Source organism: Aquarana catesbeiana, linkage group LG11 (genome assembly GCF_042186555.1).
Source record: "Aquarana catesbeiana isolate 2022-GZ linkage group LG11, ASM4218655v1, whole genome shotgun sequence".
Lineage (NCBI taxonomy): Eukaryota > Metazoa > Chordata > Amphibia > Anura > Ranidae > Aquarana > Aquarana catesbeiana.
In genome coordinates this window covers 141,502,956-141,521,953 of record NC_133334.1, presented here as the reverse complement: position 1 = coordinate 141,521,953, position 18,998 = coordinate 141,502,956, and the positions used below count along the sequence as shown (strand labels likewise).

Here is an 18,998-nt window from a genome sequence, read left to right as displayed (position 1 = left end):
GATTGGAATTTCCGACAACGGATTTTGTTGTCGGAGAATTTTATAGCAAGCTCTCAAACTTTGTGTGTCGGAAATTCTGATGGAAAATGTGTGATGGAGCCTACACACGGTCGGAATTTCCGACAACAAGGTCCTATCACACATCTTCCATCAGAAAATCTGTCCGTGTGTACAGGGCATTAGAAATGTGTTCAATTGAAAAAATCTTCCATCCTGCTCCTTTGAATTTTCTTGTTACTTTGGTCGAAAAGGATTGTCGGTTTGACCCCATTAACAATTAGAAAGTTGAACAAACATTATTAAAATAAAAAATGTTGAATGAAATTCAACTAATGTATAGCCAACGTTAGTGAATTAAACATTGTAACTACAGATAGACGCCCTAAAATAAAATATAAACATCAACGTATAATGTGCCCGTATACTAAATCCTGATGAAACTCCTGATGACGCATTGAGCATGCGAAACATGTTGAGGCATAGTGACACGATGGTTATGTCAGGTCCTGCCTTCAGTTAACACAGCTGAGTATTGGAACGCACGCTGGCTTCAGTACACAACGTGGCGTGGCAGTTACAGATCTGGTTTGCTGGATAGACTTAGTGCTGTTCGGAGGGCACTTTTACATGTGAGTGGGCATTTGTTTTTATACTGAATACTTTTTAAAACTAAATAAATATGTTGTGCAATGATAGCACTTTTCTCATTACATGATTAAGTGAAAGAGGAGTGCAATAGAGCGCGCAGGAACCTTGGAGGATTCCTGGTTGGAATGGATGATAACGCTTATTAATTAATGGCATCTGGTGAGTGAATAGTTTGGTCGGTGAAGGATTTCACTTTATATCGGTGGAGGATAGCATGCACGGCACTGAATGGGACATTAAATCACAGAAGAGTGATGATGCACCAGCAATGATTTTTGCATTAGTGGACATGTTTATATTTTGATGTTTATATATTTTATTTTAGCGCGGCTATCTGTATTTACATTGTTTGATTTGGTATTTCACAATTAGGTGAAAACACTTTAGCTGCAGCTTACAGTACTTACTAATTAATTACTACAGTTTTTGCTTTTTTTTTGCACCAGTGATACATTTTTCACAACTTTAGTGAATTGACTATTTTCTTGCATTTTATCACAATGGGCAATAAAATAATACTGCAAAGTAATGATTCCTCTAGCAGTGGTAAAACAGCACTGCTTATAGAGAAGGCTAAAGAAAGGATACTTGTTTAAAAAAATAAGAAAAACTAACAATATTGCTGCCAACAATGGCTATTCATTCTTGTTTGTTTTCCACAAAAGTAACTCTAAATGGTTGCTGTTAGCAACAACTCCACCTTTGTGGTAACTTTCTTTTCTCAAGTTTTAATGTTTCAGCCCCATTATGCCCTCTTCTAATGACAGACAAGAAATTCAAATAAGCCAGAAAATGAATAACATAAAATGAAGTATATTTTGCTTTTACAAATCTGCATGAGTGGATGTAGCTGCTTGCACTTTTCTGGCTAAATGCTGTAAATTCCCAAAATGTCATGACACAAAAAGAATTGACGTATAATTGCCTCTAAACTGTTGACAGTCGACAGGTGCTTTTTGCATGGCTAAATAAAAGTGCTTTTTGCTATTAAAAAAAAGAAAGAATGATTTGTCAATATGCACCATATTCAATCTGGAACAGAACGGCGTGATCTACAACTGCAGGAAGAAACGATTGAATTTTATTAAAAACAGGGAAAATGTTTTTGTAAAGGACGAAAATGCTTACCTATCATGTGGTTGGCAACGTGAATCTGAATTTCTCTTTCATTCTCAAAGGTCATCTGGCACTTGATGCATTGATAAGTCTTCTTCTATTTAATATACATAAATAACAGCAGATGACATAAGCAGGACATTTATGGAAAAAAATAAAGAAAATGCTGTTGTTATTATTTGTTAAGCAATCACATTCCAATAGGGGCATACATATTTGTTATGGGGCCCCATAGCGGGACATTAAGGGGCCCTCTGTCACCTTAATCTCAAAGGAAATATTTCTAGTGGTAGATAATACTATATGATTTCATAGCAACCATAGCTAGGTTTCTAACCTATATACACATTTATTTTATCTAACTGTATTTTTTAAATGCTTTTGTTATCTATATAAATCACTACATAGCCTTACAAAGCTGATAGCCATCTGCTACTAGGCCCCATTGCCACAGCAAGGGTCTACTATGACTATAGTCTAAGCAGGGTGTCAGTAAGTGATCCCCAGCCAGTGGTTCAAGTATCACAGCTTTTTTTTTTTTTACCATGTGCTAGAGCTGCATGATTCTGGCCAAAAAGATAGTTTCCTTTTTCATGAATTCATTAAAGTGTGTTTTTTTCCAAAACAATTGCATTTAAAAGACCGCTGCGCAAATACAGTGACATAAAATATTGCAGCAACCGCCATTTTAGTGTCTATGGTCTCTTCTAAAAATTGTAATATATATGTATATATATATATATATATATATATATATATATATATATATATATATATATATACACATATACATATACATATATACACATACATACACAGTAAAACCTCGGTTTGCGAGCATAATTCGCACTTGTATATCAAAGCATTTTTTTACAGGGTATAAAAGTGAAGAGAGGCACCTCTAAGTGTAGCAATAAGTTGCTACATGTTGTACCTTCATTAAATGTAACCATATTGCTACACTTAGAGGCTCCTCTCTTCTTTTTTATACTCTAGTTGTGACATGACGCTACTCCTATATCAAGACATCGCTTGTATATCAAGGCAAAATTTATTAAAACATTTTGCTTGTCTTGCAAAACGCTCTCAAACTAAGTTACTCTCAAACCAAGGTTTTACTGATTATATATATATATATATAAAATGTTTGGGGGTTCTAAGTAATTTTTTTGTAAAACAAGTGTCAGAAAAAGATTTAGTCTTTAAGTGGTTAAACTTCTCTCCTTTACAGACCAAAGTTCATCCCTTTGATCTAAAAGAAGGAAGTGTTACAAGGTTTTTCCTGATCTCCATCTAAGTGATGTTGTCGTAAACTTGACAGGCTGTCTGTTTTTTCTTTTTTTTTGTTTTTGTTTTTTTTAGCTGTCAGCTGTGAGCAGAGAACTCTGCATAGAATCGGGAAGATGCTTTGCTAAGATCGCAAAGGAGGAAGAAACGCAATTTGATTCTTTAACGAATAATCATGCATCTATACCAGGTGCACAGTGTTTTTTATGTGCCTTTCTGAACACCTGCTGCAACTTTAATGATCATCTATTATTCTAACCCAATCACAGCCTAAATGTCTATTTTTTTAAAGCTCAAGACATATTTATTAAACCCATGTAATGTAGTTATGCATCCATAAAAAATAATCTATTGTATTTTTTATACACAACTATTAAAGGTTCCAGAATTTGTCTTGATGTCAACTTCCTGTAACCCTGTGCACAGCAATTCCTATATTTATGTTGGAGGGGGAACAGCACTCTAGTCATTAGGGCACTATTACTTTACACAATACTTGCAAGGTAACACTGAAAATGTTTGAAAAAGGTGAGAGCAGAGGGGTGAGACCATCAGTATGCTGCCACTCCTTTATTTTCCAACCAAATGTAAGGCATTTATTTAAAAAATATATATTCTTAAAAGCAAATAGTTTAAGTAGAAAAAAATGCAACTGTCTGTACAGCAGAGCTCAGATTCAAAGAGGAAAATGCAGCACCAGAAGCCAAAAAGGCTCTTCTGTATATACATGTTCTGACAGGAGGGGTGAGCAGAGGGATGGTTTATCAGTCTGCAGCAGCTCATTCATTGTTAAATTAGTAGGCTGACAGTGTGCTCTTTACCAAGCTATGCTGCTGTAAGGACCTGGCTCTTCTGTCTGGCAAGTGTATATGCATCACAAATGGTCTCCTAGCATTACAAACCCTTTGGCATGTACATATTTACAGTGCCTTGAAAAAGTATTAATACCCCTTAAAAATGTCCACATTTTGTCATGTTACAACCAAAAACGTAAATGTATTTTATGTGATTGACCAACACAAAGTGGAACATAATTGTGACATGGAAGGAAAATGATAAATGGTTTTCCAAATGTTTTACAAATAAGTATGTAAAAAGTGTGGCGTGCATTTATTTGTATTTAGCCCCCCTGAGTCAATACTTCGTAGAACCACCTTTCCTGCAATTACAGCTGCAAGTCTTTTTGGCTATGTCTCTGCCAGCTTTGCATATCTAGAGAGTGACATTTTTGCCCATTCTTCTTTGCAAAATAGCTCAAGCTCTGCCAGATTGGATGGAGAGCTTCTGTGAATAGTAAATGTTCAAGTCTTGCCACAGATTCTCAATTGGATTTAGGTCTAAAGCATATTCTAACACATAAATATGCTTTGATCTAAACCATTCCATTGTACCATTCCATTGTAATCCTGCCTTCCATGTGCCAGAGTGCTCCTTCCTGTCTTCCCTGTGCCTTGGTGATCCTTCCTGCCTTCCATGTGCCTTAGTGATCCTTCCTGCCTTTCATGTGCCATAGTGATTCTTCCCCTTCCATGTGCCATAATGATACTTCCTGTCTTCCATGTGCCATAGTGATCCTTCCTTCCATGTGCCATAGTGATCCTTCCTGCCTTCTATGTGCCATAGTGATCCTTCCTGCCATCCATGTGCCATAGTGATCCTTCCTGTCTTCCATGTGCCATAGTGATTCTTCCCCTTCCATGTGCCATAATGATACTTCCTGTCTTCCATGTGCCATAGTGATCCTTCCTTCCATGTGCCATAGTGATGCTTCCTGCCTTCTATGTGCCATAGTGATCCTTCCTGCCATCCATGTGCCACAGTGATCCTTCCTGTCTTCCATGTGCAATAGTGATTCTTCCCCTTCCATGTGCCATAGTGATCCTTCCTGTCTTTCATGTGCCATAGTGATCCTTCCTGCCTTCCATGTACCTTAGTGATCCTTCCTGCCTTCCATGTACCTTAGTGATCCTTCTATGTGCCATCGTGAGCCTTCCTGCCATCCATGTGCCATAGTGATTCTTCCTGCCCTCCATGTGCCATAGTGATTCTTCCTGCCCTCCATGTGCCATAGTGATCCTTCCTCTCTTCCATTTGCCTTAATGATCCTTCCTACCCCCCGTGTGCCATATTGATCCTTCCTGCCTTCCATGTACCGTATTGATCCTTCCTGCCTCCCATGTGCCAAAGTGATCATTCCTGCCTTCCATGTACCATAGTGATCCTTCCTGCCTTCCATGTGCCATAGTGATCCTTCCTGCCTTCCATGTGCCATAGTGATACCTCCTTTTCTTCCATATACCATAGTGAGCCTTCCTTCAATAGAACTGTGATCATCCCTCTTTAAGCCCCTCTTTAAGCCACTCCCACTGTTAGGCGCAACTTGACCATCATCTGCTACACGTACTAGAGTACTTATTTTTATATACAAAACCAGATGTATTGGAAGGATTTTTTTTTAAATGATTGTGCTGAGGTTTATATGAATCTTTGAAACTCCAGCTGGTGGCACAGTAATTAAAAGGATATTTTATAGGTACAAGGAAGCCCAGGTTTTGTTTAACCACGGCCCTTAAGCCCCTCTCATGTTTGGCCACACCAGCTTTTTGCTGCGGCGTTTCGTGAAATGTCCCTAAGGCCCCTTTCACACTGGGGCGGTGGGGGCGTCGGCGGTACAACAGCGCTATTTTTAGCGCTGCTGTACCGTCGTTCTAGCAGCGGTATTCGGCCGCTAGCGGTGCGGTTTTAACCCCCGCTGGCGGCTGAAAAAGGGTTAAAATCCCTCGTACAGCGAGGCTATAGCCGCGGTATAGCCGCGATGTCCCATTGATTTCAATGGGCAGGAGCGGTTTAGGAGCGGTGAATACACCGCTCCTTCACTGCTCCAAAGAAGCGGTTTGCAGGACTTTTTTCACCGTCCTGCCAGCGCACCGCTTCAGTGTGAAAGCCCTCGGGCTTTCACACTGAACAAACAGCGGAGGCTGTTTAGGGGCGGTTTTCAGGCTGTATTTTTAGCGCAATACCGCCTGCAAACCGCCTCAGTGTGAAAGGGGCCTTATTCTCAAGTTCGAAAGTTGAGAGGTATGATTTCCTTGTTTCGAGGCCTAGGCAAATGATATCATACATCCCAGGAGTCTTCAGGATCAGATGGATTTCAGGATGTAAATACTACATGAATCATCTGCCCTTACTAAAGATGGCCATGGCCATGAGGGTGTTTTTCAAGTTGATTTCTCAGAAAAATAAAGCATGGAGAAATGGATGGATGGGTGAGTTTGCTCTGAATAATAAATATGAATGTAAGAGTGTGTTTTTTGTGTTGTGGTGCTCAGATGCAGTGCTTTAATGTGTCATTAATAATTTGCACGCAAAGAACATCAGTGCACAGAACAGTGTGCCCTCCCTTCCCAGTGATTGACAGTTGCATTTTCTTGCTTGCTCCCAAGATGGACTAGGCATACCTCCCAACTGTTCCTGATTTCAAGAGACTGTCTCTGATTTTGAGGGACTGACCCTGATTTGGAATAAAGTCCCTGTCACACTTTCCTCATCATTTCTTCCTCATTTTGGTCTGATCTCTATAGTTGTATATAATATGCATGTTTTATCTTTTAAAAAGTGTTTCCCCAGTGCTAAAACTTTCATCATATTTCTAAATGATTGCATTTGTAAATGTCAAAAGCCAGTATAAAGGAATAGTAGTGGTTAAAAAAAAAAAGCACTTGTGGGTTTAACTATTTTGTAGAATTCTCCAGGGTGCGTGACAGAAGGGATTTCCAATGCCAACATCATTTTGCTAATAGGTGTTCCCCATTCTCATCTCCAAATGTTGGGAGGTATGGGACTAGGGACTATGGGATTTGTGCACAGAGTAGTGCATATGGCTTCAAGGAACATGCACTGCTCATTCCAAACAAACAGAAGTGAGAGGGAAAAGGAGAGGTCATTAAAGGAGGCATTAAAACAAAGTAAGCGTAAGGTCAGTTAGACTCATTACTGTATTTCTGTCCAAATTGAGTGATAACCAGGAACCAAGATGACCAAGCTGCAAGATGATTTAAAGTGGCCATCTGTTGTATCAGCCATCAGAGTAAACATCTGTTACCTGTGCATCCCTCTGGAACACCTACAGAATTTCATTCATATTTTATATTATTAGAAGCCCCTACATCAGTACTGCTGCCATGTTAAGGTATCTTTCATTATTCACACAAATCCGAGTGCACTACATAAAGCACTTTGCTGAATTCCTTGGGAAATTACAATTATCAGTAGCTTTTACCCATGTGTACCGTGTATATATTTCCACATTCTTCCTTTGATTTAACATAGCAATATAATTATATTTACAGTTACATGTTACTCTATGATACAGTTATATATCTTATCCTGTGAGTGTAAATTGATAAATGTTTTTTATCCCAGAAATAACTCATTTGAGTGGAGAAAAGGGTCATTTTGTAAATTATCTTAGTCTTCCACTTAGCAAGGGCTCTCATGTGCTGATATCCACAAGAGTCAGTACCACATTTTTGTAACAGAGTTAAACAAATAAGTAGCAGTTCTTCAATTAGGTGTTTTTTTTGTGTTTTAGACTAGAATTGCCCACACACAGGTGACAGGCAATTGAACTGGTCATTTTGATTACCAGGGACAAACTGACACTGGGACTGCCTGCGTACTTCCTCGTCTTCACCCTACACAGGAACTTTGCAGTGACTAGAATTAATCTTTTTAGAGCACAAGCTGGACCAAAAAACAAGAGGTGGTCAGATTATGCATGCACATCCAAATTTTCTTGAATACGTGTTGTTAGTTTAAGTATACTCTAGCGGAATATAATCTCTGTCATATACAATTTATGATGACAATTATGATGTACATTCTTTTATTGCTAAGTGATTCATCAAAGATCTTGATGGTTGCCATGAGTTCATAGACACGTTGCATTTGCTCCATATGTCACATACATCAATGCTAGCTAGTAAGAAACTTGGTTCAAGCCTATTAAAATGTCTACAGAAATTGAGCTTAGAAGAACCCTGTAGTCACGCAGATGGTGGAAGGAACCAGAAAACTCAGCAGGGGACCAGGGTACAACACAATCAAAGTGTCAGATACTAGTGTCTCCCATAGCTCTTACAGAGTGAAGAACATTCTTTTACAGGGTGCTTGTGACTTAATGGTTCACTTCAAGAATCAGGTAGGGAAAAGGGGTATTTTTCTTTTCATCTGTAGCAATTGTTACTCCTGATCAATGTGCCTCACATTTTACATGATCGCTCTGGAGACAAAATTGTAACTATGAAGTAAATAGATATTAAAGCCCAGTCTACTATGGGTGCCAGTTCCTATGGGCTGCAGTGGAGGCACTGCAACAAAATGTTGCAAGTACCAAGGGTTTTAATACGCGATGTGTCTATTCTGGTGCATTGACTTCCATTTTAAACACATGGCTTAAAGTCACAAACAGAGATTAACAAATCGAACTAGTGAGTTAAGAGATCCATCTTGGATCCTGCCAAATAAAAGTCAAGGGAATATCCTCATCAGTGTACATGGACAGTGTACATGGGGACCCAACACAACAACAAAAAAAACGGCAACTATATGGATTATTTTCAATCTTTTTGTAAACATGTAACACATTTACAGTGCCTTGAAAAAGTATTCATACCCCTTGAAATTTTCCACATTTTGTTATGTTACAACCAAAAACGTTAATGGATTTTATGTGATAGACCAACACCAAGTGGCACATAATTGTGAAGTGGAAGAAAAATGATAAATGGTTTTCAATATTTTTTTTTTAACGAAATATCTGAAAAGTGTGGCGTGCATTTGTATTCAGCCCCCTTTACTCTGACACCCCTAATTAAAATCTAGTGGAGCCAATTGCCTTCAGAATTCACCTAATTAGTAAAAAAGAGTCCACCTGTGTGTAATTTAATCTCAGCATAAATACAGCTGTTCTGTGAAGCCCTCATAGGTTTGTTAGAGAACCTTAGTGAACAAACAGCATCATGAAGGCCAAGGAAAACACCAGACAGATCAGAGATAAAGTTGTGGAGTTCAAAGCAGGGTTGGGGTATAAAAAAAAATTCCCAAGCTTTGAACATCTCACAGAGCACTGTTCAATCCATCATCTGAAAATGGAAAGAGTATGGCACAACTGCAAACCTACCAAGACATGGCCGTCCACCTAAACTGATGGGCCGGGCAAGGAGAGCAATAATTAGAGAAGCAGCCAAGAGGCCCATAGTAACTCTGGAGGAGCTGCAGAAATACACAGCTCAGTTGGGAGAATCTGTCCACAGGACAACTATTAGTTGTGCACTCCACAAACCTGGCCTTGGAAGAGTGGCAAGAAGAAAGCCATTGTTGAAAAAAAGCTATAAGAAGTCCTGTTTGCAGTTTGCGTGAAGCTATGTGGGAGACACAGCAAACATGTGGAAAAAGGTGCTCTGGTCAGATGAGACCAAAATTTTACTTTTTGGCCTAAACGCAAAACGCTACAGAAAACTAACACTACACATCACCCTAAACACACCATCCCCACCGTGAAACATGGTGGTGGAGCATCATGTTGTGACAATGTTTTTCTTCAGCAGGGACAGGGAAGCTGGTCAGAGTTGATGGGAAGATGGATGGAGCCAAATACAGGGCAATCTTAGAAGAAAACCTGTTAGAGTCTGTAAAAGACTTGAGACTGGGGCAGAGGTTAACTTTCCAGCAGGGCAACAACCCCAAACATACAGCCAGAGCTACAATGGAATGGTTTAGATCAAAGCATATTCGTGTCTTAGAATGGCCCAGTCAAAGTCCAGACCTAAAATCAAATTGAGAATCTGTGACTTGAAAATTGCTGTTCTCAGACGCTCTCCATCCAATCTGACAGAGCTTGAGCTATTTTTCAAAGCAGAATAGACAAAAATTTCACTCTCTAGATGTGCTAAGCTGGTAGAGACATACCCAAGAATACTTGCAGGTGTAATTGCAGCAAAAGGTGGTTCTACAAAGTATTGGCTCAGGGGGGCTGAATACAAACGCATGCCACACTTTTCACATATTTATTTGTAAAAAAAAATTGAAATTTATCATTTTCCTTCCACATCACAATTATGTGCTGCTTTGTGTTGGTCTATCACATAATATCCCAATAAAATAAATTTACGGTTTTGGTTGTAACATGACAAAATGTGGAAAATTTCAATGTGTATGAATACTTTTTCAATGCGCTGTACTAGGTCACTGGGTAGGTGTCTGTCTAAATAACGGATAGGTAACATCCATAGAAGCAACCCTTTTTCTGAACCTGGCTTGTGATCAAAAGACTGTGACAGTAAGCAAAAGGTTCATGTTTCAAGACAGTACCTAATTTTTTTTGGTCTCTTCCTTTAAAGCAGCACCCAGCATTGTGGGACAGAACATACCATAACATAGCAAGGAGTCTGCATGCCTGCAGCTCTCTTGCTATGGAAGTATTAGCCTGTACACCTTGGATGTTAGTTTGTTAGGAAATGGGTTGATATCAATAGAATGCCATGCTTTTATGTTTCATAAGAAAAGTTATTATGCCAAAAAATTAATTGGCAGATCCAAGGTTATTGAACTGGACCCCCCAGTAACTGTTAGGACAATTCTTTGTCTTACAGATTATTTGCTCATCTCTGTTCACAAATATATTCTATAGCAACCCATCATATAAGGGCAACTATAACATTTTTTTTTCTTTTTCTTTTAGGGACAAAGGATTACATACCGTTTTAAATTTTGCTGCTCTCATTGGTTATTTAGTGGCAAAGGATTAATACCCGTTTCATATTTTACTGCTCTCATTGGTGCTCTTGATGTGGAGATTTCCCATTACTGTCTGCCCTGAAGATGCACCAGGCAGTGGGATATTTCTAAACTCAGAAACTGTTCCTGTTCTTGTAACAACTGTCAAAGTTTTTGTATTTTGTATACAAAAGTTTTTGTATTTTGTATTTTACAGTCACTGGGCCAGAAGTAAAAAAAAAAAAAGAATTCTCAACAGGAAAAAAAACATGGCAAAGGTTCAAACCCTTTCTCAGTGTGATATACATTATGGTATAAGCACCACTTGGAACCCTAGTTTTTTTCTTTTGTAATCCATCTGCTAAAGTAAACTCAAAACAAAAAAGCATTACTGCAAAAAGGACATAAAATAAGTACTTACTCTTGGGAGTGGAGAAGTTTGGGCTACTTTTCTCTGACCACTAACATCATGTGTCAAGTCTCTATGATCAATCTGGATATGACTTTCCAGATCTTCAGCACTCTCAAACTTGACACTGCACTCTGGGCATCTCAGACACAGCCTCTCACAGACTTCTTGTGGGGGTTGGTTGGAGGGTTGTCCATTAGTGGTTCTGCTTAAGCATCCAGCACATAGACCATACGGTAAGCCATTAACATCTAACTTTACCAGATCCTGTTTGTTTCTGAATTCTTTCAAGCATAGGGCACATTTGTAAATCTTCTGTAGTATTTGTCCATTAGGAGAGGAGGCAGCAGAGTTTCCTGCCAACTTTTGCATATGGAATGTTCCATGAATTTTAAGTTCCAGAGTGGATGTGACAGTCTGCATACAGACAACACAACGGAAACCAGTCAGGGAATTCCGAAGGTCTGGGTGCATCTGACAGTGTTCAATAAATTCTTCTTCACTTTGAAGGGGCAGTTTACAGATTCTGCATGTTCCTGTATCTAAACTTTTGCTATGAGTAACTTTGTGTTCAGTTAGTGTTAGCAAAGATGGGAACCGTTCCCCACAAATAGGGCACATGTAGTGTTTTGCAGGACCCCTGTGTGTCTGCATGTGTTCTCTAAGTCCATTTTCAGAAAAAAACGTTCTTGAGCAAATATTACACTTGTGGCTGCCTTTGATAAATTCTGCTTTCTTCCTAGAACATTCATCTTCTCCAGGTCTGATATTATGATCTCTTAATCGATGGTTCTGTAGGAGAACTTCCATTGTGTAAGCTGCTCCACAGATATCACAGCCATACATTGGCTCAGAAGCATCAATATCCTCTTCACTGGCCTCGTGGCTGTTTGTAACTTCTGGGTTCTTTATTAGCACACTTGGGACCTCAGCAGTCTCTGACTTCTTGCCTGCTGGTACCATACCATTAGCTGTACCATTTTGGCTGCTAGTGTCAAATACACAGTGCTTCTCTCTCAGGTGCTTTTCAAGAAGAATAATTGCATGGAATGCTTTGCTGCAAAATTTGCAGTTGTATTTCTTACTGTGAGTAGTGATATGACACTGAAGCTCTACTTCCGTACTGAAGGTTTCACCACAGAAGATACACTTATGTGACTTTGCTGGGTTGCCCAAATGGCTGTGCTTGACATGAAGCTGAAGGTCCACCTCTTTTCTGAAGTCCCAGTTACATGCTGTACAGCGATACATTTTCTTCTCATTACTATGCTTTACTGCCAAATGCACTTGGATGGAAACCTTAGAATCAAAGACTTCTTGGCAAAGAGTGCAGTGATATAACACAAAAGTATGCATGTCCAGTAAGTGCTTTTGCAGATCATCTACAGATGAGAACTGCTTGTCACAGCTCTCGCACACGTAATGTGTGGAGGTTGTCATGTAGTGTACTGTAAGGTGCTGTAGGAGAGACTCTTGGGAGTCAAAGTCCTCCTTGCATTGAGGGCAGGACTGTTTTCTTAAAAGAAGCTCCAAATGTGATTTCAAATGTGTTTGAAAGGTTTCGAAATTGGAAAACTTTAAGTCACACTGATTACAAGGATACTCTCCACTTGACACAGAGTTTAGGCTAGGACACAGCCTCTGCCTCTTTGGGGAAGAAACTTCAACATCTGAAGAAACCGGACTCTGCTCCGATTTTGATTTCTTATTGTTTGCCAACGGAATGTTCTTGTGGTTTTCTTTTATATGCTTTGTGAGCTTCAATACAGAACCAAATATGGGAGAGTTTGTGCAATATGGGCACGAATACACTTCCATGAATGACTGACTTGGCTGAATAACAGGAGATTCAAGCTTTGAGCTTCCAACATTGCAATGGGTTTGCTGAATATGATCAGTCAGTGAGGACTCCGTAAGAAATCCCATGGAACACTGGTTACAGAAGAAAGCATTGTTGCCTTCTTGAGGAGAAGTGTTGGGTCCACAGTGAGTGATGCGAATGTGTTCTTGAAGGCTGTTAATGTCAGCAAACATTTCAGGACAATAGTTGCAATGAAAGGCAGTTATGTTGCTAAACTGTACCATAGGGTAGGCATGGTTTTTGTGAACCTTTCTTACATGCTCATTAAGGTTATACAGGGTGGGCAAAGAATCCAAACAGATTTGACAGGTGTGGCTTTGTTGGGGTTTGTCCACGTGAATAGTTTTTAAGTGGATCTCCAAGACAGCCAAGCTGTTGAAATCTCTTTTTGTGCAGTAAGGGCAGCTGTAACTAACCTTGGACCAACTCTGGCTCTCCTCTCTTTCTAATGATAAGGTTTTCTTATGTGCTCTTAGTGGCTTAAGCGTTGAGTCAGGAGTTGAACTACGTTCAACTGATGCACTGGAGTCTGGTGTGGCACTGCTCATCGAAGCCACACTTCCCAAAACTGGATCTGGACTAATGCTATGATTGCTTGAATCAGGCTGTCTATGACTATCAAGGTGGCAGTATACATCTTCCACCGAAGAAAACTGCTCTGGGCACATTGGACACTTGTGCTTCTTGTTGGCATGGACTTGGTCAATGTGGTTCAGCAGAGAAGTTTCATCCACAAATACTTCAGGGCAGTGGATACACTGCAGGTCTGCTTTCTCTGAAAGCTGGGGATGTCGCTTCATCACATGCTTCTCCAGCTCCTCTGTCTGGCTGAATGTCTCCTCACAATAATCACACATGAAGTCGTCTTTCTTCATGTCCTTGTCTGATTTAGCCAAATGCTCCTTGTTTTTCTTATGAGCCTGCATGTGACTCTGCAGAGAGCTAGTGGAAGAAAATCCGCGCTTACACACTGTACATTTAAAAGGCTTGCTAGAACTGTGTGTTTTTAGATGAATTTTAAGATGATCACTACGAGAAAATGCAGCCTCACATTCGTGGCAGTGATACTTTTTGTCCCCAGTGTGGAGTTTAATGTGGCGATCCCTACTCCTCTTGTGCTTAAACAGTCGGCTGCAGTATGTGCATTTGAATGGAAGTTTGTCACTGTGGATCTGCTCGTGCCTTTTCAGGTAGCTGAGACGACTGAAAGACTTTTCACAGAACTGGCAGGGATACGGCAACCCAGATCCCCCTTCCTCTTCTCCTATGCCAAGATCACACCCATCTCCTATCATCTGAGTGGGTGATGCAACGTCTTTGCTGGAGGGAGATGAAGCCACCCAGGAGAATTGTGGGTCGTCATCACCATCTGTAATGGGAAAGCAGAATGGAGATTAAAAACAATTCCCTGTGCATCTGTGTAATAAGGCCACAGCTCTTTAACAAAACCTAGGTTTTTTTTTTTTTTTTTACAATGCTACATCCTTTTTTAGTAGTGAACAGATCATTCCACAAACAAGGACATTGGATTAAAGGCAGATTAACAATTAAATGTGTCTAAAAATAAAATGACCAGCTATAAATGGTAACACTAAAGTTTACTTCTACATGTTATCAGCACTGTGATTACAAAAGCATACATACAATTAGGATAGGCAGGCATTTTATGCATTACGTTGCTAGTTACATAGTGCTTCCCCCCCTTCTGTATGTGAAACTGAATCCAGGTGTCCAAGGAATATCACAGATTCTGAAATACCATCTCCATACTCTGCAGGTGCGAAGCTAGCTTAGCCTATCATCAAGAACAAAATGAATAGCTCATGGAGTAGGCTTAACTAGAATATCAGCTAGTAATGTGTATGAACTTTTTCATCCTCTTAAGTACAGAAGAGAAACATAATGTGGTGTGTAATGCCCCGTACACACGGTCGGATTTTCCGATGGAAAATGTCTGATCGGAGCGTGTTGTCGGAAATTCCGACCGTGTGTGGGCTCCATCGGACATTTTCCATCGGATTTTCCGACACACAAAGTTGGACAGCAGGAGATAAAATTTTCCGACAACAAAATCCGTTGTCGGAAATTCCGATCGTGTGTACACAAATCCGACGGACAAAGTGCCACGCATGCTCAGAATAAATAAAGAGATGAAAGCTATTGGCCACTGCCCCGTTTATAGTCCCGACGTACATGTTTTACGTCACCGCGTTTAGAGCGATCGGATTTTCCGACAACTTTGTGTGACCGTGTGTATGCAAAACAAGTTTGAGCCAACATCCGTCAGAAGAAATCCTAGGATTTTGTTGTCGGAATGTCCGAACAAAGTCCGACCGTGTGTACGCCCTATTACAGATAGATCATAAGCACAACCAAATATGGAAAGGAAATGGCAACCAACTATCTTTTGTATTTGATAAAAAGTTGACTTGGGCCAACAGGTCCTATGTACCAAAATATATGAAAAAACCTACCTACTGTAGATGGAATTTAGCTATGTAGCATATATTTCAATAGGGATTATAACAGATAACGCAGGTGCTAGAACTACTTAAACCTGCAGCCAGCTAAATTATTGCATGCCAAATCCCACAACGAACAAGTACAATGACAATTCCAAGATACACAGGTTCTAAAAAGGTAAAAATAATTGCAGAAAAATCATAGTAAAAAAAATAGTATTAAAAACACATTAACAAAAACATTGTTTAACTGATTTTATTTTTTATTGTTGCCAAGTCCTGTTGATCTACTATAAAGTAGTCAATCACCATTATACAAGCTAGGATACTTGGCCACAACACACGTCAATACACTGTGCTTGAGAGGAGAAAGTAGGGGAAAGAATTAAGGTGGTGTATTAACTTCTCCACTCCAGCAGCTTGTGTCAGAGGAAGGAGAGGGACCAGGGGAGTTCTCTCTCTCATCTTTTTTTGTCAAAGCTGGGGAGCTTTGAAACGGGTTATCTGATTGGAGAGAGAGCCCCCCCTGGTCCCTCTCCTTCCTCTGACACGGGCTGTCGAAGTGGCCGCATCATCTCCTTTAGCCTGTCACATTGTCTCCATCCTGCGAGCAGCCATATTCCTGGTGGGCTCCAGCCTTACTACACACCACATTGAAGTGTGCTTTCCCTGTGGGACACAGCTGGTCCCAGCGAGTCTTCATGTGCTTTCTGGCTGGTATGTGAACCTTGAGCCTGTTTCCATCACAAGTGCTAGGCCCTCCATTTTGTGTTTTTAAGACTTGGGCTTTTACCTTTTAAATTAGACTGTGTCCTTCACTCATGACTGTTTATATCGAGACTATGGCCAAATAATAAATGTTTCTTCATGGTTTATATGGAAGCCTGTTTTATTCATTATACATCATCCTTCAATTTATCTACTTGTATTTCATGGATACCCTGACTTTACTAGTGCACAGCATGTAGCCTTTGTGTTTGTTTTGGATATCTTCATTCCTCCAGTGGATTGCATGCAGCACGGGACTGCGTCAACAGGATGCATGTTACTAGCCCATTCTATGGTTCAGTGCCTTGGGTCTGTTTGTTGCATTTTTACCAAAAACAGGTTATGTTAACTACAAAAAGTGAAATGGCATTACAATTATTTATATATATATATATCTCTTAAATTTCCACTAGCTTGCTCGCATTTGGCGAGTGGAAAAAACTTGAGGGCGAGTGTGGGGCTGCCTCGGAGGGTGAGGGTGTCGAATGGGAGCCGTTCTTCTCCCAGCGATCGGCCAGGAACCTGGAGAAGAGAGGGGAGTGGAAGAGGAGAGCCAGACGGATGACACAGAGCAGGGATCTCCCGTTGTGATGCAGCATGGATTTGAATTGCCCAGTGGCCGCTGTCAAACTAATTCCCGCCTCCTGGACTGGCTCCTATGATAGACAGTACACTGGTCCAATGCCGAGAAATTGAAGTAGCATGTGTAGTAAGTGTCACAGTGGGAGATCCCCGCTCTGTGTTGACCGGCTGGCTCTACTCCCTCTGATCCCTGTGCACTGACGAGGCTGCATCGGTGGGCACCAATGAGGCTGCATTGGTGGGCACCACTGAGGCTGCATTGATGGGCAGTGGCACTGGTCAGGCTGCATTGATGAGCACTGGTCAGGCTGCATTGATGGGCACTGGAGAGGCTGCATTGATGGGCACTGGAGAGACTGCATTGATGGGCACTGATGAGGTGGCTCTGATAAGCTGCACTGATGGGCACTGATAAAGTTGTTCATATTTATTTTTGTAACTTAACATTTAACAGTGTCATTTCATGAGATAATTGATGAGGATGTGTTTACGGGCGGAGACAGAATATCAACCAAAAAATCCAGAAAAAAACACATGATACAAATGTTATAAATTGAGTTGCAGTTCAGTGAGTAAAATAAGTATTTGATCCCCTACCACCCAACAATAATTCTGGCTCCCACAGACTGGCTATAGTATTTGTTCATGTGATACAACTGATTGAGCGACCACCTCGCCAATAACCTTCTTCTTGATCCCCTTCAGTCTGGATTCTGCCCTCAACTCTCCACGGAAACTACTCTCCTAAAACTCACAAACAATCTGCTGACAACTAAATCCAATGGACACTATTCTGTACTCCTACTCTTAGACCTCTCTACTGCCTTTGACACAGTGGACCACCCCCTCCTCAAAAAAAAAACACTCTTTGCCTTGGGTCTCCATGACTGTACTCTTCGCTGGTTAGCATCCTATTTATCCAACCGCACTTTTGTCACAACTCTACTGCTTCCTCTCCCTTTCTCTGTTGGGATCCCCAAGGTTCTGTTCTTGGACCTCTCTTATTCTCCATCTACACCTCCTCCCTTGATCGGGTAATAGCATCCCATAGCTTCCAATACCATCTCTATGCTGACAACACCCAAATCTATCTCTCTACCCCTCAGCTCACTCCTTCAGTCTCCTCACGTATCACTAATTTACTAACAGACATATCAGCCTGGATGTCACATTGCTTCCTCAAGCTATCCAAAATCGAGCTCATGATTTTTCCTCCCCACATCCCTGATCTCTCTGTCAAGATCAATAGTACTACTATCAGCCCGCCCCCCCATGCCAAGGTTCTAGGTGTAACCCTGGACTCTGGATAGTTCAAACACTTTCCAAATTTTGCCATCTCAACCTCCTCCACAACATCTCCAAAATTCCCCCCTTTATAACCAATGACACCACAAAGCTGCTAGTTCACTCCCTGATCATCTCCGCCTCAACTACTCCAACTCTCCTTACGGAATTACCTTTACATAGTCTATCCCCCCTTCAATCCATCATGAATGCTGCTGCCAGGCTCATCCACCTTACCATCCGCTCAGCGTCTGCTACCCCTCTGTCAATCCCTCCACTGGCTTCCACTCAAAATTCTAACATCGACTTACAAAGCCCTCCACAACTCGGCACCCAGATACATCACTAACCTAGTCTCAAAACACCAACCTACTAATTTCCTTCATTTCTCCCAAGACCTCCTGCTCTCCAGTTCCCTCGTCACCTTCTCCCTTGCTCGCCTCCAGGACTTTTCCCGAGCCTCTCCTATACTATGGAACTCTCTACCCCAATCTGTCTGACTATCTCCTACTCTGCTTGCTTTTAGAGGATCCCTTCTCTTCAGGGAAGCCTATCCGGCCCCCACCTAACATCTGTATTTTTACTTTCTCCATCAGATCATCCCCCATAGTTATTACTTTTTGCATCACTTGACCCTCCCTCCTAGCTTTTAAGCTCTAACGAGCAGAGCTCTCTGATTCCTCATGTATTGAAACTGTACTGTCTGCCCTCATGTTGTAAAGCGCTGCGCAAACTGTTGGCGCTATATAAATCCTGTATTAGCAGAAGAATAATAATAATAATAATAATAATAATTAGCCGCATC

General features: G+C 40.8%; 1 protein-coding gene across 2 annotated transcripts in view; it reads right to left on the bottom strand.

Moving 5' to 3' along the window:
• Window positions 1-18,998, bottom strand: part of ZNF423 (zinc finger protein 423) — a 442,417-nt gene that overhangs the window by 205,413 nt on the left and 218,006 nt on the right. For both annotated transcript variants that reach the window (XM_073605003.1, XM_073605004.1), the window contains exons 4-5: window positions 11,249-14,466; window positions 1,777-1,861 (exon numbers count right to left, since the gene is read on the bottom strand). In XM_073605003.1, coding sequence (XP_073461104.1) covers window positions 1,777-1,861; window positions 11,249-14,466 — 3,303 coding nt within the window. The remainder of the gene's footprint in view (window positions 1-1,776; window positions 1,862-11,248; window positions 14,467-18,998) is intronic.